The 25,661-nt window shown below is 57.4% G+C and overlaps 3 protein-coding genes across 12 annotated transcripts in view; all 3 read right to left on the bottom strand.

Annotated features, from left to right (window-relative positions):
* The window catches only part of LOC135453826 (protocadherin gamma-C5-like), a 157,793-nt gene that overhangs the window by 53,726 nt on the left and 78,406 nt on the right, over positions 1 to 25,661 (bottom strand). Inside the window, exon 1 of one of the 10 annotated variants that reach the window (XM_064725236.1) lies at positions 21,652 to 24,253. The exons of 7 other annotated variants lie outside the window; for them this stretch is intronic. In XM_064725236.1, the coding sequence (XP_064581306.1) occupies positions 21,652 to 24,123 (2,472 nt within the window). In that variant the 5' untranslated portion in view covers positions 24,124 to 24,253. Of the gene's footprint in view, positions 1 to 6,374; positions 8,962 to 17,672; positions 20,281 to 21,651; positions 24,254 to 25,661 lie in introns of those variants that run through there. 2 more of the 10 variants (XM_064725243.1, XM_064725242.1) reach the window with 2 other exon arrangements.
* Positions 676 to 2,962, bottom strand: LOC135453829 (protocadherin gamma-B5-like). The gene has a single exon (XM_064725251.1). It carries the CDS (start codon positions 2,813 to 2,815, stop codon positions 755 to 757), a length of 2,061 nt encoding a protein of 686 aa, XP_064581321.1. The 5' UTR covers positions 2,816 to 2,962; the 3' UTR covers positions 676 to 754.
* On the bottom strand, positions 12,158 to 13,603 carry LOC135453854 (protocadherin gamma-B4-like). Its single transcript, XM_064725310.1, has 3 exons — positions 13,598 to 13,603; positions 12,821 to 13,019; positions 12,158 to 12,762 (listed from the first exon to the last, which is right to left on the bottom strand). Exons 1-3 carry the CDS (start codon positions 13,601 to 13,603, stop codon positions 12,158 to 12,160), a joined length of 810 nt encoding a protein of 269 aa, XP_064581380.1.

Here is a 25,661-nt window from a genome sequence, read left to right as displayed (position 1 = left end):
CCAAGATGCACCTTCCTCCTTAATACAAGTAGAAATTCGGAAAATATCACTGTCCTAAATAAAATCCTTCAACTAAATCGGAATACGTCACGAATTAAAATGCGATTCAAAAATACTGAACGGTAAGAACCTCCAACACACCCGACCAAGCTTGCAGCAGATGAGGCAGCTAGTGCCCGTTCGCAACACTTGATGCAAAAAGAAACATGATGAAGGATTATTTCACGGAATGATGGAATAAAATATAACCACTTAAAAGATTTAGGGAAGAAATAAACCATAAGAGCTCGCGGCCACCTGCACGCCGTTATTTAAAGGCGCAGAAAGAAGGAATTCGATTCACAGACCTGAGGTGCCTCCGGGTCGGCCAATGGCTCTCCCGTCACGGCGGTACTGCCCGGGCTGGGCTTCTCACAGGAATCTCCGCCCAGAAGCTCCTCCGCCGACAGGATGGGCACCGGCGGCGGCGGCGGCCAAGCGGCCTCGGGCACGGCGCGGGCGGGCGGCGGCACGCACAGGTTGTAGGAGTAGGGCAAGGTGCCCTCGCAGAAGTCGGCCGGGAAGGCGGCGCCGGCCAGCGAGAAGCGCTGCGCGCCCAGGCAGCGCAGCACGGCGGGCGGCCCGGCCCGGCGCAGCCGCGCCAGCACGGCCAGCGCCACGCTCAGCACCAAGAGCGCCGAGAGCAGCGCCAGCGCCAGCACCAGGTAGAACTGCAGCTCGGCCGCCGCCGCCTCGGCGCCCGCCGGCCGCTCGCTCAGCTCCGGCAGCGCCTCCTGCAAGCTCTCGGCCAGCACCACGTGCAGCGTGGCCGTGGCCGACAGCGCCGGCTGCCCGTGGTCCTTGACCACGGCCACCAGCCGCTGCTTGGCCGCGTCCCGCTCGCCCACGGCGCGCGCCGTGCGCACCTCGCCGCTGTGCAGCCCCACGCGGAACAGCGCCGGCTCCGACGCCTGCACCAGCTCGTACGACAGCCACGCGTTGCGCCCCGCGTCCGCGTCCACCGCCACCACCTTGGCCACCAGGTAGCCGGCCTCGGCCGAGCGCGGAACCACCTCGAAAGCCGGCGCCGCCGCCGCCCCTCCCGCAGCCTCTCCGCCGCCGCCGCCGCGGGCCAGAGCACCCTGGGCGCGTTGTCGTTGCGGTCCAGCACGAAGACGCGCACCGTGGCCGTGGAGCTGCGCGCCGGCGAGCCGCCGTCCTGCGCCCGCACGGCCACCGTGAACTCGCGGCACTGCTCGTAGTCCAAGGAGCGCTGCGCGTACAGCGCGCCGCTCCGCGCCTCCACCGACACCAGCGGCGCCGCGCCCGCCGCGCCCGCGCTGCCGCCCGCCAGCCAGTAGCTCACGCGCCCGTTGGCGCCCGCGTCCGCGTCCCGCGCCTGCACGCGCAGCACCAGCGCGCCCGCCGCGTTGTTCTCCGCCACGTACGCGCTGTACGCCGCCTCCTCGAACACCGGCGCGTTGTCGTTCACGTCCGACACCTCCAGCACCAGCTCCCGGCTGCTCCACAGCGCCGGCCTGCCCCGGTCCCGGGCCACCACCGTCACGCGATGCTCCGACGCCTGCTCGCGGTCCACCGCGCCCGATGTCACCACCTTGTACGAGCCGCCCGACGACGCCACGATCGACAGCGGCGCCTCTCCCGACAGCTCGCACGACACCTGACCGTTCTCGCCCGAGTCTGGATCTTTCACATTCAGCAGGGCAACCACGGTGCCGATTGGAGCGTCCTCGGGCACGGGGCTGGACACCGACAGAACCGTGATCTCGGGTGCGTTGTCGTTCTCGTCCATTATATCTATTTGCACTTTACAATGCGACACTAAACCCCCACCATCCTTCGCCTCCAGGCCGAAGATGTATTTATTCTTCTCCTCGAAATCGAGGGGACCCGCCGTCCTGACCTCGCCGTTGTCCCTGTCGACAGTGAACAACGCCTTGATGGTGCCAGGGACGTTGCTGAAGGAGTAGGACACTCGCCCGTTGGTGCCGGCATCCGCATCTGTCGCCTCCACTCGCAGTACCAGAGACCCCGCCGGCAAATTCTCTTCTACTCGCGCCTCGTAGACACCTTTGCTAAACACGGGTGGGTTGTCATTTGCATCCGTCACGTTGATGCGAACCTGGACAGTCCCGGATCTCGCGGGGTCCCCGCCGTCTACCGCTGTCAGCACCAGCTCAAAGGAACTCTGCTTCTCCCGGTCCAATGCTCTGTCCAGCACCAACTCCGGCTGCTTGCTTCCCTCAGAGCTCTCTTTTAAGGCCAGAGAGAAGGACGGGTTGTTGGTGAGCTGATAAGTCAGCAGAGCATTCATTCCCACGTCAGCGTCTCGCGCCATCTCCAGCGGAAAACGAGCACCAGGAACCGTCCATTCACCAATCTCCAGTTCCAGAGCAGCGTCACTGAAGATTGGGGAGTTGTCATTCACGTCCTCGATCGCCACCTCGACGTGGAAAATGTTCAGCGGGTTGTGCACCAGCGCCTCGAAGCTGACGGAGCAGGTCACCGACTCGCCGCACATCTCCTCCCGGTCCAGCCTCTCGTTCACGTACAGGTTCCCGTTCTCCTCATTCACCGTGAAGTATTGCTTCTCCCCGCTCAGCCGCAGCTTGCGCGCCGGCAGCTCGTCCGCGCTGAGCCCCAGGTCCCGCGCCAGCGGCCCCACGAGCGAGCCTCTGCCCAGCTCCTCGGCGATGGCGTAGCGGACCCGCTCGGCCGCCGCCCGGCACCACACGCACAGCAGCAGCAGCAGCAGCGCGGCCAGCAGCGCTCGCCCGCCGCCCGGCCCGAGCCTCTGCCGCCGCCTCAGCGCCATTCTCTGCCCGCTGCGCTCGCCGCGCTCCTGCCTCCTGCCGCTGCCCTGCCTCCCTTCCAGCCGCTCTCGCCGCCCACAACAGACACCGCTGAAAGCCACCCACACCGCTCGGGCCGCCTCTCGCCGCCGCCGCTGCTGCTGTCGCTGCCGCTGCGGCCGGCGCCGGGCGAGCGAGCAGCCTGCGGGGGCAGGACGCTGCGGCGGCGGCGGCTCCAGCGGCGCTCGCCGGCGGCCAACAGCGACACCCGGAGGCGCCGCCGCGACACTGCAGCCGCCGCACGCCCGCGCTCAAGGGGGCCCGGCTTTGGGCGGGGCTCAGCGGCTGCACAGGCCCCGGGGGCTCTCCCCGACCGAAAACACCGAGAGCGGGAGCTCGACTCAGTGTGTCTCCAGATGCGTTATTTTATCAGATGCGCTTTTGTGTGCTTTCGGTTCATGTCCTTTAGTCCCATTGAAACCTCAGATGGAAGTATTCGTGGCAGAGCAACACAAAATGGAATTTAGCTGCTCTTAGAAGGTTCGTAGTAGTTCTATAAGAGGAAGGAATTATATTATAGTAAGGGATGACGTTGGGAACCTTTAAACTCTCCCTCATGCATCTTGAATTCTACTTCCCTTACATGGGACACATTAACTTGAGAAACAGATCAGCCTAAAACAAAGTTTAGAGCTCTATGATAAGAATGAATAACGCTTATTATTTTTTTCTGAATCATGAAATATCTTCTTTTTTGTCTCCATACTTGAGAACTTTAGAGTGAATAAGTACAAAGCCATTTCTGAGTCTTTCACAGAACGAAATAAAAGATGTTTTACATCGGAATTATAAGCCATTCTATCCAAGCAACATGGATTCTTTTTCCTGGATGCCTGTCATTCACTTTCAGCAATGAGATCACAGGGAAAAAAATGACACAGGCCTAGAGCCCAGAGATGAAATCTAACTATTTTCCAAAAAAAAAAAAAAAAAAAAACCCTTTGGGACAACAATTTCCTGGATCAAAAACCAGTCTCTCAGCCTACTTGAAGTGCATTCTGAGTCATCAGACACAACCAACATGGGTCTGGGTATTTAGACAACGCTCGTAAAACCACCACAATGTATAAATTCACGTTTCTTTTTCTGTCACTTGTAGTAGCTGCACAACAAAGGAAACTCTCATGTACCAAGCACACAGGACCTCAAACCACACACCCCAGCCACAGTCATTTCCTTGGATCATGAAAAAAAGAAAAAGCACTTGGGACCACAGGTGAGGGCCTCATCAAACTGCAAGGACAAATGGAACTTTACATATTTCTTTTATCCATTTCAAACCTTACCACAGTAATATCCTACACTGGCCCTGTCTCTGGATAGATGGACTTCTCTCTGTCATCAGACTACACAAATCAAATTTTGAGGACAGACAGTATTAAAAGTTGCTCTCACATCTTTTCAAATCCCAAGAATCACAACACAAATGCATGCACAGCGATTTTTCTGCTCATCACAATAATCTCAACAATTCTGAAGTGCTGTGAAGGCTGTAAGACATCAGCATCTCAATTTGTGATCCAGTCATCAAAGTATCACTCAAAGGTAACAGCATCTTTGTCCAGCACATGAGTTTTCTGGAGGATGGCTGACTCTCCTACTCTGAATGCAAGGTTTCCCTCTGCACCCAAAAATTACCATTCCCGGAAAACACCATGAAACTGAAAATTGAAATGGTGAACGCAGAACCTGGCCCTTTGAGTACAAATGATGGAGCATCAAAAAATGAAGACACCTTTCAACAATTTTCATGAATAAATACACGAATCAAAAATACACATGCCTTGTCTCCAACATTGCATTCTCACAAACAAATCTCTCTTCAACCCCTTTTGGTGGAGAGGCGCCATCAAAAGAAAAGTTCCTCCCACGGCTTCCCATTGCCGTGGATAAAGTTGCACTTCTCAACCTGAGTACGAGGCAAGCATGAGTATTTCTTCCAGCAAATCTTTAAGAAAACACCTCTATTTAAACGAGCAAGGCAAGACGTTTACATCTGCCGAAAGGAGGGGATCAAGAAAGACTCTTGATGATGATGGCACCAAGGTCGGGCACCGAGTTCGGGTACTTAGCAGGTAATGAATACAGAGTTGGCTCCACACAAAATTCCCTTTACGGCACTTGCCATAAGAACCTAATTAAACCATTCAATAAAAACCGCAACAACCTGTGAACACAAAGGAAGAACCTCCCAGGGCTTCGCACACAGCTGAAGTAAGATCTCTTAGAGCAAATTTACCAGGGAAGAAGAAAATCACATTGCACAAACGTACCGCTGAACACTGAACAAGGAAAAGAGCAAACAAAGTCTCTCCTGTTTAAAGGCTCTCCACACTCAGGTCACAGAAATCTCGTCTCCAGCCCCGAACAACATTCAGGGTATACTCTGACCCTCATAATCTGCAATATTATGTCATCACACCTCTACTAAAACATCTCTAACATCCACCAGCATCAGACCATCCCCATTTACCAGGAAGGGCAGATGGATTTCACTGCAAGGCTCAATAGCCAGACATCTCAGATTATCTCAAAAGTAGTAGGTACAGGAGATGAGTATCCAGCGAGTAAAACATCCAAAACCACTTTTACTCAGAAGCTCACACCAAAGGCCATGCCCACAGGTCCTCAATGTAATTTCTTTGTACAGTAAAAAGGGAAAAATGCAAGGAGCCACAACTGCGGGTCTCATATAACAACTTGGACAAATTGAATTTCTACACGGCTCTACACCTTTTAGAATTTAAAAAAAAAAAAAATCGCAGCAAAATTTAATCTGCCCTGTACCTACAAAAAGAGATTTTTTCACCCTGGCCAAACATTATGCCACGGGACAACTACAATCACAGTCAGCCTCCTTTGAAAGAAAAGTGGTACGCAAAACCTCTCACTGTCTGAGAACAATCATACATACACAAAGGAAATGAGTGCTACTAACTAAAATAAAATACTCTCAATAACAAAAGCGATATGCAGCTCTAACAAGGACCCAGTCATCACAACAACTGCTCATCCTCCTTCAACGCATGGCTAACTTTGAAGATACACGATTCGCACAGTTTAAAGTGATGTCACACAACGAGCGACTAAGTGTTGTTCCAAAACAAGGTCTATCTGCTCAGAAACATGTGTCATCGAGGAAACACCTGAACCTCCAAACAATGTAAATTCCATTTGCATTTGATGCAAAACATACACTAAGAATATAGAATGCTGAGAGGAATTGCACTTGTCAGGAGAAGAAATGAAAAAACAAAACACAACCCTATAAATACAAAAAGAACAAGCCTCCAGCCAAGAGCAACCTCCCTTTTCCGATCGGGCCCACCAAATGTAAGCCTGAACACGGACCCCAAGTCAGGCTACCCGCGGCAAGAAGCACCAGGCCCCAGAGTGCTGATGAAAGAGGCCGTGCATTCGTTCTCTGCAATTCTTCCTACGCCGTACGCGGAACACGGGAAGAAAGCAGAGGGGAGCGGTGAAGGGAAGCGTCGCACAAAGAATTTGGCCCCAGAAACTCACCGAGGGAGGGGCGGGGTCCGAGGGGAGGGCGCCGGCCGAGTCCTCGTGGCCGAGCAGCGGCGCGGGCTCGTCGGGCGGCGGGCGGGCCGGGAGGGTGTCGCAGCAGCTGGCGGCCGAGAAGCGCAGGTGGCTCTTGCGCGAGTCGGCCGTGAGCGACACGTCGTGCGAGTAGGACTGCAGGAAGGCGCGCACGCCGTCGATGCCCACGAAGTGCGAGACGGGCACGCCGCGCAAGGCGCCGCTGTCCGGCGGCAGCAGCTGCTGGCGGTGGCAGCGGCGCAGGCGCAGCGCCAGCAGCAGCAGCAGGAAGGCCACGAAGAGGCACGAGACGGCGGCCACGGCCAGCACGAGCCAGCGCGTCAGGCTGGCGGCCGGCTCGCCCGGCGCCGCCGCCTCGTGCGCCGCGCTGCCCAGCTCGGCCAGCAGCTCGGCCACGCTCTCGGCCAGCACCACGCTCAGCGTGGCCGTGGCCGACAGCGCCGGCCGCCCGTGGTCCCGCACCAGCACCACCAGGCTGTGGCGCGCCGCGTCGCGGGCCAGCGGCGAGCGCGCCGTGCGCACCTCGCCGCTGTGCAGCCCCACGCGGAACAGCCCCGGCTCCGTGGCCTTGGCCAGCTCGTACGACAGCCACGCGTTCTGCCCCGCGTCCGCGTCCACCGCCACCACCTTGGCCACCAGCGCGCCGGCCTCCGACCGCCGCGGCGCCAGCTCCACGCCCGACCACGCCGCCGCCGCACCGGCCGCCGGCGGGTACAGCACCTGCGGCGCGTTGTCGTTCTCGTCCACGATCTGCAGCCGCACCGACACGTTGCTGCTCAGCGCCGGCGCGCCGCCGTCCTCCGCCCGCACGCACAGCTGCAGCTCGCGCAGCTGCTCGTAGTCCAAGGAGCGCAGCGCGTACAGCGCGCCCGTCTCCGCCTGCACCGACACGTACGACGACAGCGGCGCGCCCCGCACCCGCCCCTCCGCCAGCCGGTAGCGCACGCGCGCGTTCTGCCCCCAGTCCGCGTCCGTGGCGCGCACCGTCAGCACCAGCGCGCCCGCCGCGTTGTTCTCCGCCAGCCGCGCGCTGTAGCGCTCCTCCGCGAACACCGGCGCGTTGTCGTTCACGTCCAGCACCCGCAGCGCCAGCACCGCGCTGCTCTGCAGCGACGGCGACCCGCCGTCGGCCGCCCGCACCGTCACGTTGTACTCCGACACCTGCTCCCGGTCCAGCTCTCTCGCTGTCACCACGCTGTAGTAGTTGCCGTGGGAGCTCTGCAGCCGGAACGGGATGTCCCTGTCGAGCGAGCAGCGCACCTCGCCATTCACCCCCGAGTCTTTATCATGTACGTGCAGCAAGGCGACCACCGTCCCCGAAGGGGCGTCCTCAGAAATCTCATTTAGCGCTGACCGCACGGAAATCACCGGCACATTGTCGTTCACATCTGTTACGCTAATTACAACTTTGGCAGTGTCGGAAAGACCTCCGCCGTCATGTGCCTGCACCTCCAGTTCATAGGAATTGCCTTCCTCAAAGTCCAGGCTCCGCAGTAGCGTGATATCTCCTGTCTCAGAGTCCAAGTGAAATATCCTCGAGGCTTTTTCGGTGATTTTCTTAAACGAGTATTTCACGTGCCCGTTTAGTCCCTCGTCCCTGTCAGTGGCAGTGATAGTGACGAGGACGGAGCCCACGGGCACGTCCTCGGGCACACGCACCGTGTACTCCGCCTGGCTGAACACGGGCGCGTTGTCGTTCGCGTCCAGCACCGTCACGCGGATCCGAGCCGTGCCCGTCCGTGCCGGATCGCCGCCGTCCATCGCCCTCAGCACCAGCTCGTGAAACGCCGCCTCCTCCCGGTCCAGCGCCTTCGCCAGCACCAGCTCGGGACGCTGATCGCCGCCGGGGCCCGCCTGCACGGCCAGCGAGAAGTGCTCGTCACCGCTCAGCTCGTAGCTCTGCAGCGAATTACGGCCCGAGTCCGGGTCGTGAGCCTCGGGTAATGGATACCGAGACCCTGGAGCTGTAGTCTCGCTCATTTTCTGTTCCAGCTCAATTTCTTTAAAGCTGGGCTCGTTGTCGTTTATGTCCGTGATTTCCACTTCTATTTCATAAAACTTCATTTCCTCCTCCACTATCAGCTCACAGCGCAGCACGCATTGTTGCACACTCTCGCACAGCTGCTCTCTGTCGATCCTCTCCGCCGTCACCAAATGTCCCGTCTTCCTGTGCAGAGCGAAATACTGTGTGCTACCTTCGGAGACAACGCGGACGCCCCGGTCGCTGATCTCCGGCAGCTGCAGCCCCAGGTCCTTGGCCACGTCGCCCACGAACGAGCCCTTGGGCATCTCCTCGGGCACCGAGTAGCGCAGCTGCCCCCACGCCGCCTCCCACGCCGCCAGCAGCACGGCCCAGAGCAGAGCTCGCTGCCGCCGGCCCCAGCGCCTCCCCGCCGCGCACATCTCGGCCGCGGCACCGCTGCACCGCCTTCCCCTCACGCTCCGACTCGCCGCTCCCTGGTGCTCTCGCCGGCTTTTCTGCCTCTCTGCAGAACGGCTCCGCACCGCAGGGACGCTCGCAGACCGCCCGCCCCCGAGCCTGACACCGAGCGAGCGAGTGATCGAGCGGATCCGCAGCGGGCGGGGCTGCCGGTAGCGCTCCGAGCTTCCTCTCGCTCCTCTCGGTCAACAGCGGCGCCCGCAGCCTCCTCCCGGCACTGCAGGCACCGAGCGCTGCCCAGCGCTGCCCGCCCTGCCTCGGCCACGGGCAGCTCGCGGGGAGTGGACAGTCGCCACCGAAACTTTCCTGCCAGCTCTGTAAAGCTGTCATTTCTGCAGCTGCCTTCCAGCAAAAAATGGGAGGGGAAAGCGCTGAACTTCCTTTAGAGAGCAAAACTTATGCTCTCTTTGGAGTACAGCAGAAAACACCATTAACTAACGGGATATTACCTAGCAGCCATCAAAGTCGCAGTATTTTGCTTCGAGAAATAAAGATTACGAAGGAGGAAATATCCACTCCGTTTTCCTAAAGCCATCATGTAGAATTAGCAGATCTTATCGTATAGTGTAAAATTCCCACCCCCTTCCCCCCCGCCGAGCTTTGGTAACTCGTAACATTTCAGACAAACCTAGCTTTTTAGAAAAAATTTTCCAATTGAACCCGAACCTCTGTTAAACCAAATGAAGAACTATGGTGAACCCAAAACATTTTGGAAGACACAAGTTTAACGACACAAGTGTAGTGACACGTGTGAACACTGATAAGGTAGGAATTGACCCGGAATCTTGCGTTTATACAGCTGCCTTCCCACAAAAACTGTATGAGTGGGGAGGGGGACGGAAAAGGGGAGGAGCATTCATTAGGAAGGAATGACCCGTCACTATCACGCTCTCTGATGCATATGCACGTTCCATTTCAAAGCCAAACACCGAAAGAGTACTATATAAAGAGGCTTTTTCTACAGTTCTTACTCAAGAGGAGACAGAGAAACAGAGCCCAGAAAAATAAATCTCAAATATCGGGCGTAACACAACAAATCTCCTTCTACACGCTAAAAATCTGCCGTCATCATTAGTAACTTCCGGCGTTTCAAACATCAAGTTTCGACCACGAACAGTCACAAGCGCATGAAAGAAAAGCTGGGTTACTGCCTGCCAGTTCTAAGCAAAAAATGAAGGAATGGAAAAGGTAAATAAGACCTTCACCAATCCTGAAATATTTTACTCAGTATACATGAAAGTTAAGAGCCGATATATTGAACCTAAGTCTCATAATCAGCTGATTAGATAAAAAGAACCAGTTCGTAAAGCTGGCTGCTGAGAAATGTGGGATGGGATACTTGAAAGAATCAACTGAAACAAAGTCCAGTATGAACAATCCCAAAGGAGAAAGGAAGACCAAGGATAGACTGCCTCACGCTGTTAAGAGGTAAAGCTTGAGAGAGAATGGGCATAAGGAATTACACACCTCCGATACGGCTGATTCGGCGGGGTGCTCTCCCGTCAGGGCAGTAGAGCCCGGACTCGGCTTGTCGCAGGACTCGCCGCCGAGGAGCTCCTCCGCCGACAGGATGGGCACCGGCGGCGGCGGCGGCCAAGCGGCCTCGGGCACGGCGCGGGCGGGCGGCGGCACGCACAGGTTGTAGGAGTAGGGCAAGGTGCCCTCGCAGAAGTCGGCCGGGAAGGCGGCGCCGGCCAGCGAGAAGCGCTGCGCGCCCAGGCAGCGCAGCACGGCGGGCGGCCCGGCCCGGCGCAGCCGCGCCAGCACGGCCAGCGCCACGCTCAGCACCAAGAGCGCCGACAGCAGCGCCAGCGCCAGCACCAGGTAGAACTGCAGCTCGGCCGCCGCCGCCTCGGCGCCCGCCGGCCGCTCGCTCAGCTCCGGCAGCGCCTCCTGCAAGCTCTCGGCCAGCACCACGTGCAGCGTGGCCGTGGCCGACAGCGCCGGCTGCCCGTGGTCCTTGACCACGGCCACCAGCCGCTGCTTGGCCGCGTCCCGCTCGCCCACGGCGCGCGCCGTGCGCACCTCGCCGCTGTGCAGCCCCACGCGGAACAGCGCCGGCTCCGACGCCTGCACCAGCTCGTACGACAGCCACGCGTTGCGCCCCGCGTCCGCGTCCACCGCCACCACCTTGGCCACCAGGTAGCCGGCCTCGGCCGAGCGAGGAACCACCTCGAAAGCCGGCGGCGCCGCCGCCCCTCCCGCAGCCTCTCCCGCTGCCGCCGCCGCGGGCCAGAGCACCCTGGGCGCGTTGTCGTTGCGGTCCAGCACGAAGACGCGCACCGTGGCCGTGGAGCTGCGCGCCGGCGAGCCGCCGTCCTGCGCCCGCACGGCCACCGTGAACTCGCGGCACTGCTCGTAGTCCAAGGAGCGCTGCGCGTACAGCGCGCCGCTCCGCGCCTCCACCGACACCAGCGGCGCCGCGCCCGCCGCGCCCGCGCTGCCGCCCGCCAGCCAGTAGCTCACGCGCCCGTTGGCGCCCGCGTCCGCGTCCCGCGCCTGCACGCGCAGCACCAGCGCGCCCGCCGCGTTGTTCTCCGCCACGTACGCGCTGTACGCCGCCTCCTCGAACACCGGCGCGTTGTCGTTCACGTCCGACACCTCCAGCACCAGCTCCCGGCTGCTCCACAGCGCCGGCCTGCCCCGGTCCCGGGCCACCACCGTCACGCGATGCTCCGACGCCTGCTCGCGGTCCAGCGCGCCCGATGTCACCACCTTGTACGAGCCGCCCGACGACGCCACGATCGACAGCGGCGCCTCTCCCGACAGCTCGCACGACACCTGACCGTTCTCTCCCGAGTCTCTGTCCCGCACTTTAGCACGGGTCACCACGGTTCCAGTCGGGGCATCCTCGGCACGGGACTCGGACAAAAGAACGTGATCTCGGGCGTTGTCATTCTCGTCGTGATGTCGATCTGCACTTCCAGTGACTGGTGAGCCCGCCGCCTCCCTCGCCTCTAACGAAGATGTATTTATTCTTCTCCTCGAAATCAGGGACCTGACCATCCTGACTCCCCTATCGCTGTCGATAGTGAATAACTGCGAATTCGTATCCGGACGTGCCGAAGGATAAAGAGACTGCCATTCGAGCCTGCGTCTGCATCCGTCGCCCACCTGCAACACCACGACCCGACGGAGATTCTCGCTCTCGGCCTCATACACTTTTGCTGAACACGGGTGGTTATCATTTGCATCCGTACGTTATGCGAACCTTAAGTCCCAGACCTCAGGTTCCCCGCCTCACGGCAGCACCAATTCAAAGAGCTCTGCTTCTCTCTGTTCCCCCACTAATTCGGTTGCTTCTTTACCGGTTTTCATTCAGGAAAGAAAGATGGGTTGCTGGGAGCTGGTAAGGGCAGCTGGAGTTAAATTCCTCGTCTGCATCTCGGGCCATCTCAAAAGGAAAACGAGTCCCGGGAACGTCCATTCGAAATTCTAGTTCCAGAACAGCCTTCCTGAAGACCGGAGAATTGTCATTCACGTCCTCGATGGACACCTCGACGTGGAAAACGTTCAGCGGATTCTGCACCAGCGCCTCGAAGCTGACAGTGCAGGTCGCCGACTCGCTGCACATCTCCTCCCGGTCCAGCCTCTCGTTCACGTACAGGTTCCCGTTCTCTTCATTCACCGTGAAGTATTGCTTCTCCTCGCTCAGCCGCAGCTTGCGCGCCGGCAGCTCGTCCGCGCTGAGCCCCAGGTCCCGCGCCAGCGGCCCCACCAGCGAGCCTCTGCTCAGCTCCTCGGGGATGGCGTAGCGGACCCGCTCGGCCGCCGCCCGGCCCACACGCCACACTGCAGCAGCAGCGCGGCCAGCAGCGCTCGCCCGCCGCCCGGCCCAAGCCTCTGCCGCCGCCTCACCGCCATTCTCTGCCCGCTGCGCTCGCCGCGCTCCTGCCTCCTGCCGCTGCCCTGCTTCCCTTCCAGCCGCTCTCGCCGCCCACAACAGACACCGCTGAAAGCCACCCACACCGCTCGGGCCGCCTCTCGCCGCCGCCGCTGCTGCTGTCGGTGCCGCTGCGGCCGGCGCCGGGCGAGCGAGCAGCCTGCGGGGGCAGGACGCTGCGGCGGCGGCGGCTCCAGCGGCGCTCGCCGGCGGCCAACAGCGACACCCGGAGGCGCCGCCGCGACACTGCAGCCGCCGCACGCCCGCGCTCAAGGGGGCCCGGCTTTGGGCGGGGCTCAGCGGCTGCACCGGCCCGGGGGCTCTCCCCGACCAAAAACACCGAGAGCGGGAGCTCCGGCTTAATTCCACTGCAAAGCCTTACTATCTGTGATCTGTTTGCCGGGGCTTTTAGGGCGATGTTTTGGGTCACATTCTACAGTCACAAGGAAATATTCATTCCAGTGCTGTATAGAATAGAATTCAGGCGCCGTTAATAAAATTATGGGCCATTAACACCAGCAATAACCGATAATATATGGAAGAATTCAACACCTTTTCCACATTATCCTCAATTGTCCTCTCATTATCTGTGATTAATCAGTTGGAGATACAGATCCGCCTAACGGAATATAAGCATCCCCTAGGCCAAGATAGCAGAATAACATTTACTATTTTCTTTCTGACAAGGCAATGACCCAGTTCTTCTCCAGCCTCACACACAGAGCTCCCCTCTCTGCTTTTTCTTCCATGCCAGGCCACTGTGAGGTTTTGCTTGTGGCCATCTCCTCACTGCTCAAATCCATCATGAGATGATAATGCACTTCAGCCACGCCCAGAAGGGAGGTGCAATTGTCTGCTCACCAGCATTATGATAAGGAATGAGTACACAAATGATAAGCAATTATAATAAAAATCAGCAGTCGTGCAACTGAGAATGGCACATGAAACAATTGGCTTTAACGGAATCTTCTCACCATCCTTATCACATGCTGTGTTCCACAGAGAGGCAAAGTCTACTAAAGTCGTACTTACATCTATTTCTCCCAAAAGGAACAGGAAGATAAGTCACTCTCATATCTCCTTCCTTCCACTCCCACTGCAACAAGAGCAAGGGACATTAAGACACCATACATTACTCAAAAAAGATGAATTGTTGATAATAAGTATACCCACATACTGAGTAAATCAAGGGAAATGAAACAAAGCAAAAAACCGACAGAATACCCAAAAACATGAATCCGATCAGGCAAGGAAGCATTAGAAGACAACAAGGAGTCCGAGACGCTCAGTGTCAACTCTTCTAGGGCTTTAAATTCATACCTGAGAGCACCTGGAAGTCACTGAGAAGCTGCACGTGTGTGGCCGTCAGGACTTACATGGGACAATAGCACAGCAGGTTCATTTGAATTATGAGTCCTCTCCTCAGTAACTATTTCTACTGCATGCCCTGCTCACCGTGCACAGTTATAAACTCATCTTTCTGAACACCTTCTCATTGGCTTCTTTCTCAAGGTAAATTTTCTGACCAGTTACAACAGATTCTCTTCTTGCTTCCCCTTCACAGCCCCCACACAGTGTTCAATCTAAAGTGACTGAAGTAAGGATGAAATGAAAAACCACAGTCGCTGTCTCCTATTTAAAATACTGACCAGGAATGTGAAAATGAGTTGCAACCTTCCTAAAGACAAAGCCCTTAATGAAAGAGTAATTACACTTCTGAAGAAACTCTATATCACAGCGTGGCACAGAGATACAGATGGATAATGGGGGTTTCACATAAGATTAATTAGCTCTTCCAGCCAACAAGTATGGTTCAACATGAACAGTTACTGTGGAAAATGTTACTCTTGGAGGACTGTCATTGTCTGATCCTGACACCAGGATCAGAACAGCAATGGCATTGCCTTTGGCAGCAAGCATCAAATCAAACCATTTCTCTGCCAAACCCACCCTGAGCGCCCCATTTGCCTGGCACAGAACTGAGCTCTCACCCTCCTCACTCTGCATTCACAGCCTTCAGTTTCACCATCAACACCAACCACAGTTTTGGTTCCATGCTGGCCACAGAGAAAACAACACCTTGGGGAAACATCCATTCATGAAGTTGTATTTCTTGAATGAAATATTCAAGGTCAGGCTGGCTGGGGCTCTGAGCCACCTGCCCTGATGGAAGATGTCCCTGCCCACGGCAGAGCAGCTGGAACAAGAGAATCCTTAAGGTCCTTTGCAACGCAACCATTCTATGATTCTGTGTTTCTACGATAATATGATTACATGTACAGCTTCAAGGGATGGATGAGAGATACTCTCCCTACTGGATAATTACGTGTTTTGGAGTTTGCAGGATTACCAGACACTGTGAGGATCAACTGTACTCGTTGACAAGAATACAAGCAAACCAACAAAGAACCCACAAACCCCAACGCAAAGAAATCAACCAAAGAAAACATTATCAACTATGCCAAGAATGGGAAAACACCAGAAGAGTATCAATCATGGCCTCACATTGCAGATTGGGTCAACTGCACTATATACACAACCCAGCAAACTGGACTGAAACCAATACACAGGGGCCTCACACAGGACATCATTTCACAGGCCCCAGGCTGTCATTTCCTTGGATAGTAAGAGGAACAAAAATCTTAGAACCACAGCTAGGGGCCTCATCTAAATACCAGGACAAACAGAATTGGACAAAATTTATTCAATCATTTTGAACTGAATCACATTAAACTCCAGCACCAGCCCTGTCTCTGCATACAGAGACTTCTTCTCTCTGCAAACATAACATGGAAGCAAACTCTGCATACAGACATCATTAGAACAAAACTGATGTGCACAGCATCTCAGAGCCCAAGCATCACAACTAATGTTATTTTACTCTGTCATAGTACTTAAACAAAAGGGAAATATTACAAAGGCCATAAATTATTTCCAGCTCTGTCAAAGACCCACACATCCAAGTATCACCTCAAAGGCAACATCACCATTCTTCAGCACATGGACTCCTCAAAGCATGTGTGACTTGGACCATTCTTGATGCAAAGGAATATGGAACCCAAACTAGGCCATTTCAGTCCAAACCACACAACTGAAAATCATAAGGCTCCTCCTGACTCATTTTCAGAAGGCCAGCAATAGCCCTGGGGATCAACAAAACACATGCCATGTCTCCACCAGCACCTCCTCACAAATCACACAACCAACACTCCCACGTAAACCCGTCACAGCTCCCATGGTTAGAAGAGACCTTCAGAATTTGGAGAGGCTCCACCAAGAGGAAAGTTGCTCAGACAGTATCTACTTACTATTGCCAATATTTGACTTCTCACCCTAGCCATGTGACAAGACAAAGCATTTATTACAGAGACAGTTTCAAGAAACATGTCTATGGAAGTTTCTCCCTTTTCACCTAGAACCGTGAAGGAACCATTCTCGGATCATCAGAAGAACAGGACAGAGTTAACACCTGCAGAATTGAACAGCTCACCACTCTCTTCTGGATTATATAACTCAGACTATATAATTAATAATGTTGTTCATAGGCACTGAATACACAGCTTACAATTTCCATACCACATATAAGTACAAAATTAAGCTTTTCATGGACACCCTTACTATGACCAACAAATACTTATTACAAACCTGCAGGGCTCTCCATGCAGCTGGAATACAGATCTTCTAAACAATTACTCTGGGGAGAAGAACTCCACCTTCCTTCATGCTAGAGATAGAAACTGGACAGGGAATGAAGGAAAATATTCCCTTGAGTCTTTCAGCAGACATTCACACACAGCTCACAGCACTCAGATTTCCAGCCCTTCACACCATCCATGCTGTCCTTTCATGCAGGTAGCTTAAAAGCATGTGACAGTGGGGGCCCATTTCTCCAAACCATTTCTCTTCCCAGCACCAATTTCACACAGCTGTCTGTACATCTCTGTGCTGTGGAAGATACATTTGCTGCTCACTGAAGTTCTGTGAAGAGACTTTGTAGGTCTCAAAGGAAAATCCGAGCAGTCTTCCAAGAGACACTGAGTCAGTGAATATCTGCTCACAGGGAATTATGCCCACCTTGTATCTCCAACTACACCTCGAATCTCTCCCTTCCCATCCAGGCAATTCCCTTGCCATGCTAAATACTTTCTACCCAAGGCCCATCCAGCTCCATCTGACATAGTTCTACCTTAAAAAACAAAACAAAAACCCAAAGCAGTACTACCATTTCCTCCTCCACATGCAGCCACACACAGCCTTTTCAAAGAATCACAACTTCAAGAGGATTCTTCATCCCTACAACAGACAGACAAACATCATCAAGGACCACTTGTTGCCTGGTCCAATCCTCTCTTGGAGACAAAAATTAAAGCACCGATGAAACAAACACTTTTCCTGCTACCTTCACTATGTATCATAGCGATAAAGGAGAGCAATAAAGGCTGAGAACAACACGTACAGCGGTTCCGCACAAACCCATCAGCATTTTGTTCAAGACACATTCTACCTCATAAAGCACACTTGCTGTCGGGAAGACACATCAACCTTGTAAAAAGGGTTATTTGTTACTGCCATGATCCATCCGTTCAGAAGAGCTAACGCTACCCGGAACACAGATTCTACACAGCACAGCTGACATAGTGGAAACAGTACATGGAACAGGATCAAATGCTCAAAATCCGGCCTCACCAACAACGTGCCAACAGCACCCTTATCGCTCCTTCCTTCTTGACATACTGGAAGGCTGAGAATTCACCCCATGTTCACATACTGACAGCCATGGGCAACAAAACCTCAGAACTACAGCAATGGAACCCTTACCTCGCTTTTAGACCAAGTGTCCTATGAAGCACCATGAAACAGAGAACACACGGCGTGGAAAGGTCAGGGCAGTATCAGTAGAAAGCGTCGCGGAGAAAATTTGGACAGAGGAACTCACCGAGGAAGGGGCGGGATCCGAGGGGAGGGCGCCAGCCGGGTCCTCGCTGCCGAGCAGCGGCGCGGGCTCGTCGGGCGGCGGGCGGGCCGGGAGGGTGTCGCAGCAGCTGGCGGCCGAGAAGCGCAGGTGGCTCTTGCGCGAGTCGGCCGTGAGCGACACGTCGTGCGAGTAGGACTGCAGGAAGGCGCGCACGCCGTCGATGCCCACGAAGTGCGAGACGGGCACGCCGCGCAAGGCGCCGCTGTCCGGCGGCAGCAGCTGCTGGCGGTGGCAGCGGCGCAGGCGCAGCGCCAGCAGCAGCAGCAGGAAGGCCACGAAGAGGCACGAGACGGCGGCCACGGCCAGCACGAGCCAGCGCGTCAGGCTGGCGGCCGGCTCGCCCGGCGCCGCCGCCTCGTGCGCCGCGCTGCCCAGCTCGGCCAGCAGCTCGGCCACGCTCTCGGCCAGCACCACGCTCAGCGTGGCCGTGGCCGACAGCGCCGGCCGCCCGTGGTCCCGCACCAGCACCACCAGGCTGTGGCGCGCCGCGTCGCGGGCCAGCGGCGAGCGCGCCGTGCGCACCTCGCCGCTGTGCAGCCCCACGCGGAACAGCCCCGGCTCCGTGGCCTTGGCCAGCTCGTACGACAGCCACGCGTTCTGCCCCGCGTCCGCGTCCACCGCCACCACCTTGGCCACCAGCGCGCCGGCCTCCGACCGCCGCGGCGCCAGCTCCACGCCCGACCACGCCGCCGCCGCAGCGGCCGCCGGCGGGTACAGCACCTGCGGCGCGTTGTCGTTCTCGTCCACGATCTGCAGCCGCACCGACACGTTGCTGCTCAGCGCCGGCGCGCCGCCGTCCTCCGCCCGCACGCACAGCTGCAGCTCGCGCAGCTGCTCGTAGTCCAAGGAGCGCAGCGCGTACAGCGCGCCCGTCTCCGCCTGCACCGACACGTACGACGACAGCGGCGCGCCCCGCACCCGCCCCTCCGCCAGCCGGTAGCGCACGCGCGCGTTCTGCCCCCAGTCCGCGTCCGTGGCGCGCACCGTCAGCACCAGCGCGCCCGCCGCGTTGTTCTCCGCCAGCCGCGCGCTGTAGCGCTCCTCCGCGAACACCGGCGCGTTGTCGTTCACGTCCAGCACCCGCAGCGCCAGCACCGCGCTGCTCTGCAGCGACGGCGACCCGCCGTCGGCCGCCCGCACCGTCACGTTGTACTCCGACACCTGCTCCCGGTCCAGCTCTCTCGCTGTCACCACGCTGTAGTAGCTGCCGTGAGAGCTCTGCAAGCGGAATGGGACGTCCCCATTCAGCGAGCAGCGCACCTCGCCATTTGCCCCCGAGTCGCGATCGTGTACGTGCAGCAGCGCCACCGTCGTCCCCGAAGGGGCGTCCTCAGAAATCTCACTTAGCGCTGACCGTAAAGAAATCACTGGAGTGTTATCATTTACGTCTGTGACGGTGATCGTGACTTTGGCAGTGTCGGAAAGGCCTCCCCCGTCCCGTGCCTGCACCTCCAGTTCGTAAGAGTCGCCTTCCTCGAAGTCCAGGCTTTGCAACAGACTGATCACTCCACTCTCAGAGTCCAGATGGAATATCTTCAAAGCTTTTTCTGTTATTTTTTTTAACGAGTATTTAACGTCTCCATACAGTCCCTCGTCGGCGTCAGTGGCCATGACGGTGACGAGGACGGAGCCCACGGGCACGTCCTCGGGCACACGCACCGTGTACTCCGCCTGGCTGAACACGGGCGCGTTGTCGTTCGCGTCCAGCACCGTCACGCGGATCCGAGCCGTGCCCGTCCGTGCCGGATCGCCGCCGTCCATCGCCCTCAGCACCAGCTCGTGAAACGCCGCCTCCTCCCGGTCCAGCGCCTTCGCCAGCACCAGCTCGGGACGCTGATCGCCGCCGGGGCCCGCCTGCACGGCCAGCGAGAAGTGCTCGTCACCGCTCAGCTCGTAGCTCTGCAGCGAATTACGGCCCGAGTCCGTGTCATGAGCCTCGGGTAAGGGAAATCGCGATCCCGGGACTGTTGTCTCACCTATTCTCTCTTCTAGCTCGATATCCTTGAAGCTGGGGGCGTTGTCGTTAATGTCCGTGATTTCCACTTCTATTTCATAGAACTTCATTTCCCCCTCCACTATCAGCTCACAGCGCAGCACGCATTGCTGCACACGATCACACAGTTGCTCTCTGTCGATCCTCTCTGCCGTCACCAAATGTCCCGTCTTCCTGTGCAGAGCGAAATACTGTGTGCTACCTTCGGAGACAACGCGGATGCTCCGGTCGCTGATCTCCGGCAGCTGCAGCCCCAGGTCCTTGGCCACGTCGCCCACGAACGAGCCCTTGGGCATCTCCTCGGGCACCGAGTAGCGCAGCTGCCCCCACGCCGCCTCCCACGCCGCCAGCAGCACGGCCCAGAGCAGAGCTCGCTGCCGCCGGCCCCAGCGCCTCCCCGCCGCGCACATCTCGGCCGCGGCACCGCACCGCGGCCAGCTATTCCCCGCCTCCGACTAACGATCCTCCTGCTTGCTCCACTCAGACCCCGCTAAGCGCTCCCGGCTTCTGCCGCCGGCCCTTCCGTCTCGCTGTAGCAGCGTCCGTACCTCTCGGACTCTTGCAGACCGCCCGCCGCCGAGCCTGACAGGGAACAACCGATCGAGCGGATCCGCAGCGGGCGGGGCTGCCGCGCTCCGAGCTTCTTCTCGCTCCTCTCGGTCAACAGCGGCGCCTGCAGCCTCCTCCCGGCACTGCAGGTGCCGAGCGCTGCCCAGCGCTGCCCGCCCTGCCTCGGCCACGGGCGGCTCGCGGGGACGGGACAGGAACCACCGAAAAGTTGTGGCAAGATCAGCGGAACTAAAGCTGTCCTTTTGGCAGCCGCCTTCCAGGAAAGCTCTGGACCGACAATGGCTGAACTTCCTTTAGAGAGACAGACTTATGCTCCCTTTGGAGTACTCAAGAGAAAACCCATTACTAACGGGATATTACCCAGCAGCAAAGTCTCAGTATTTCGCTTCGGGAAATAAAGATTACAAAGGAGGAAATATCCACTCCGTTTTCCTAAACCAATCATATAGAATGATCAGATCTTATTGTATGGTGTAAGTTCCCCCTGGAGCTTTCGTAACTGTTAACATTTCAGGCAAACCTAGCTTTTCAGACAAAACTTTCCAAGTGAAACTAAACCGATGATAAACCAAAAGAAAAGCTACGGTGAACCGAAAACGTTTTGGAAAGCACACATTTAACGGCGAAACCCTGCCCTACGTGTGAACACTGATAAGGCAGGAATTGACACGGAACATGCTCATTTCGTTTGTTCATTAAAACCCGGTATTTTGCAGCTGCCTTCCGTCAAAAGATGTAAGAGGGAGGGGAAGGAAAAGGGGAGGAGCACTCTTTATAAAGGAATAACCCGTCACAATCACAGTGAGTGAGGCAAATGCACATTCCATTTAAAAGCCAAACACACAACCAGCAGTAAATAAAGAGGTTTTTTTCCACAGTTGTTACTTGGGAGCAGGCCGAAATAAGAGCTCAGAAAATTAAATCTCAAATATCGGGGTCAATAATGAATCTCGTTCTACACGCTAAAAATTTGCCTTCATCATTAGTAACTTGTCGCGTTTCACAGAATAAGTTTCGACAACGAACTCTCACAAGCGCATGAAAACAAAGCTGCCGTTACTGCCTGCCTGTTCAAAGTGAAAAAGAAAGAAATGAAAAGGTACATAAGAGCCTCAACAGTGATTAAAGATTTTACTCATTATAGCTGAAAGTTAAGAGCCACTACACTAAGCCTAAGTCTGATCATCAGCTGATGAGACAAAAAGAACCCGTTCGAAAGCTGGGTGCTAAGAAATACGGAACAGAATACTTAAAGGAATTAACTGAAACACAATCTGGTATGACCAGCCCAAAATGAAAAACGAAGACCAAGAATAGACTGCCTCACGTTCTTAGGAGGTCAAGGTTCAGAGAGAATGGGCATAAGGAATTACACACCTCCGGTACGGCTGATTCGGCGGGCTGCTCTCCCGTCAGGGCAGTAGAGCCCGGACTCGGCTTGTCGCAGGACTCGCCGCCCAGAAGCTCCTCCGCCGACAGGATGGGCACCGGCGGCGGCGGCGGCCAAGCGGCCTCGGGCACGGCGCGGGCGGGCGGCGGCACGCACAGGTTGTAGGAGTAGGGCAAGGTGCCCTCGCAGAAGTCGGCCGGGAAGGCGGCGCCGGCCAGCGAGAAGCGCTGCGCGCCCAGGCAGCGCAGCAAGGCGGGCGGCCCGGCCCGGCGCAGCCGCGCCAGCACGGCCAGCGCCACGCTCAGCACCAAGAGCGCCGAGAGCAGCGCCAGCGCCAGCACCAGGTAGAACTGCAGCTCGGCCGCCGCCGCCGCCGCCTCGGCGGCCGCCGGCCGCTCGCTCAGCTCCGGCAGCGCCTCCTGCAAGCTCTCGGCCAGCACCACGTGCAGCGTGGCCGTGGCCGACAGCGCCGGCTGCCCGTGGTCCTTGACCACGGCCACCAGCCGCTGCTTGGCCGCGTCCCGCTCGCCCACGGCGCGCGCCGTGCGCACCTCGCCGCTGTGCAGCCCCACGCGGAACAGCGCCGGCTCCGACGCCTGCACCAGCTCGTACGACAGCCACGCGTTGCGCCCCGCGTCCGCGTCCACCGCCACCACCTTGGCCACCAGGTAGCCGGCCTCGGCCGAGCGCGGAACCACCTCGAAAGCCGGCGCCGCCGCCGCCCCTCCCGCAGCCTCTCCCGCCGCCGCCGCCGCGGGCCAGAGCACCCTGGGCGCGTTGTCGTTGCGGTCCAGCACGAAGACGCGCACCGTGGCCGTGGAGCTGCGCGCCGGCGAGCCGCCGTCCTGCGCCCGCACGGCCACCGTGAACTCGCGGCACTGCTCGTAGTCCAAGGAGCGCTGCGCGTACAGCGCGCCGCTCCGCGCCTCCACCGACACCAGCGGCGCCGCGCCCGCCGCGCCCGCGCTGCCGCCCGCCAGCCAGTAGCTCACGCGCCCGTTGGCGCCCGCGTCCGCGTCCCGCGCCTGCACGCGCAGCACCAGCGCGCCCGCCGCGTTGTTCTCCGCCACGTACGCGCTGTACGCCGCCTCCTCGAACACCGGCGCGTTGTCGTTCACGTCCGACACCTCCAGCACCAGCTCCCGGCTGCTCCACAGCGCCGGCCTGCCCCGGTCCCGGGCCACCACCGTCACGCGATGCTCCGACGCCTGCTCGCGGTCCAGCGCGCCCGATGTCACCACCTTGTACGAGCTGCCGGAGGACGCCGCGATCGACAGCGGCGCCTCTCCCGACAGCTCGCACGACACCTGACCGTTCTCGCCGGAGTCCCGGTCCCGAACTTTCAGCACGGCTACCACGATGCCGGTCGGGACATCCTCAGGCACGGGACTCGAGAGCGACAGAACCGTGATTTCTGGGGCGTTGTCGTTCTCGTCCGTGATATCTATTTGAGCCTTGCAGTGACCTGTTAATCCGCCTCCGTCCGTCGCCTCCAGGCCGAAGATGTATTTATTCTTCTCCTCGAAATCCAAGGTTCCCACCGTCTTCACCTCGCCGCTGTTGCTGTCGACAGTGAACAGACCACGGATGCTGTCTGGGACGTTGCTGAATGAATAGGAGACACGCCCATTGGAGCCCGCGTCCGCATCTGTCGCCTGTACCCGCAGCACCAGAGACCCCACGGGCAGATTCTCCGCTACTCTCGCCTCGTAGAGGCTTTTGCTGAACACGGGCGGGTTATCGTTGGCGTCAGTAACGTTTATGCGTACCTGGACAGTCCCGGACCTCGCGGGATCCCCGCCATCCACTGCCATAAGCACCAGCTCAAAGGTGCTCTGCTTCTCCCGGTCCAAGGCTCTGTCCAAAACTATCTCTGGCTGCTTGGTTCCGTCAGGGCTCTCTGTCACGGTCAAACTGAAGGAAGGGTGGCTGGTGAGCTGGTAAGTCAGCATTGAGTTGCTTCCTGCGTCTGCATCTCGGGCCATCTCCAGGGGAAAACGAGCACCGGGAGGGATTAATTCACCGATCTCGAGGTCCAGAACAGCCTTGCTGAAGACTGGGGAGTTGTCATTCACGTCCTCAATTGACACCTCGATGTGGAAAATGTTCAGCGGGTTGTGCACCAGCGCCTCGAAGCTGACGGAGCAGGTCGCCGAATCGCCGCACATCTCCTCCCGGTCCAGCCTCTCGTTCACGTACAGGTTCCCGTTCTCCTCATTCACCGTGAAGTATTGCTTCTCCTCGCTCAGCCGCAGCTTGCGCGCCGGCAGCTCGTCCGCGCTGAGCCCCAGGTCCCGCGCCAGCGGCCCCACCAGCGAGCCTCTGCCCAGCTCCTCGGCGATGGCGTAGCGGACCCGCTCGGCCGCCGCCCGGCACCACACGCACAGGAGCAGCAGCAGCACGGCCAGCAGCGCTCGCCCGCCGCCCGGCCCAAGCCTCTGCCGCCGCCTCACCGCCATTCTCTGCCCGCTGCGCTCGCCGCGCTCCTGCCTCCTGCCGCTGCCCTGCCTCCCTTCCAGCCGCTCTCGCCGCCCACAACAGACACCGCTGAAAGCCACCCACACCGCTCGGGCCGCCTCTCGCCGCCGCCGCTGCTGCTGTCGCTGCCGCTGCCGCTGCGGCCGGCGCCGGGCGAGCGAGCAGCCTGCGGGGGCAGGACGCTGCGGCGGCGGCGGCTCCAGCGGCGCTCGCCGGCGGCCAACAGCGACACCCGGAGGCGCCGCCGCGACACTGCAGCCGCCGCAAGCCCGCGCTCAAGGGGGCCCGGCTTTGGGCGGGGCTCAGCGGCTGCACCGGCCCGGGGGCTCTCCCCGACCGCAAACACCGAGAGCGGGAGCTCCGACTTAATTCCACTCCAAGGCGTTTCTATCTGAGATGTGCTGGCAGGTGCTTATAGGCATCCTTTCAGTCACAGTGAACAGTCAGAAGGAAATATTTATGGCAGAGCAGGAAAAAATGGAATTCAGCTGCTCTTAATAAAATCATAGGCCATCTACTGCAGCAATAAACAATAATACTGGGAAGATTTCTAGAGCTTTTTCGCATTTGTCACATGTCTTAAATGATTATTCATTATGTTATTCATTAATTGAGCCGAATTAATTTGAGTATAGATCTGCCTAAGCAATGTAAGCATCCCATATCCCAAGACAGCAGAAAACATTTACCCTTTTTTTTCTGACTCATTAAACTTGCTTCATCTCTGTCTCCATATCTGAGCACCTGACAATGAAAAGTACAAAGCAATGTTGAGTCCTTCATAGACCCAAACAATGTTTGCAGTATGAAGGATTCTTCAAAGGCCATTTAATCCACACCTCTGCCATAACCAGGAACATTTTCTGCTAGACTTGAACACTGGAGGCATATCCAAAATTTCTCTGGGCAATATTTTCTCTTTTCTTACAACCCACACTGAAAACCTTTCTCCAAATCCAAACTTCCCTTCTCCTAGTTAAAAACACTTGTCTGCTGTTCTATGACCACTGGCTGTGCTTAAAGGAACTCTGCCCATATTTCCTAGAGGCTAATTCATAAACTGATACACTGAAAAAGACTGAAAAGTCTACACAGAGGGATCATCAATCTATGCTGGAAGTCCAAAAAATCCTTCAGTCCTTCTGCACTGCAGACAGCCCTCAGGCCACTTCCATGATCCTTCTGGGAACTCTAGCATGCACATTGGGATATTGGCCCAAGATCTGCATGCAGTCTGTGCTCTCATAAAAAGAGTTCAGAGGAAGGACCTGCCTCGAACCTGCCAGACAGAGTGCTTGTTATGCAGTGCAGACACAATTCCAGCAGCAGGTGCCCATGGGCAGCTCATGCCCCACCTCATCAGCCACCAATAACCCAAAGCACTTCTCTGCAAAGCTCTTCCCTATCCCCCATTCTCTCTGTAAACTGGGGATTGCCCCAGCCCAGCTGCAGGACCTTGCACTTTGATCCATTTCATGATGGCTGCACGGGGCCACTTCTGCAGCCCATCCCTGGCTGC

The sequence above is a fragment of the Zonotrichia leucophrys genome, chromosome 13, assembly GCF_028769735.1.
Source record: "Zonotrichia leucophrys gambelii isolate GWCS_2022_RI chromosome 13, RI_Zleu_2.0, whole genome shotgun sequence".
Taxonomy (NCBI): Eukaryota; Metazoa; Chordata; class Aves; order Passeriformes; family Passerellidae; genus Zonotrichia; species Zonotrichia leucophrys.
This window is presented reverse-complemented; position numbering and strand designations above follow the sequence as displayed.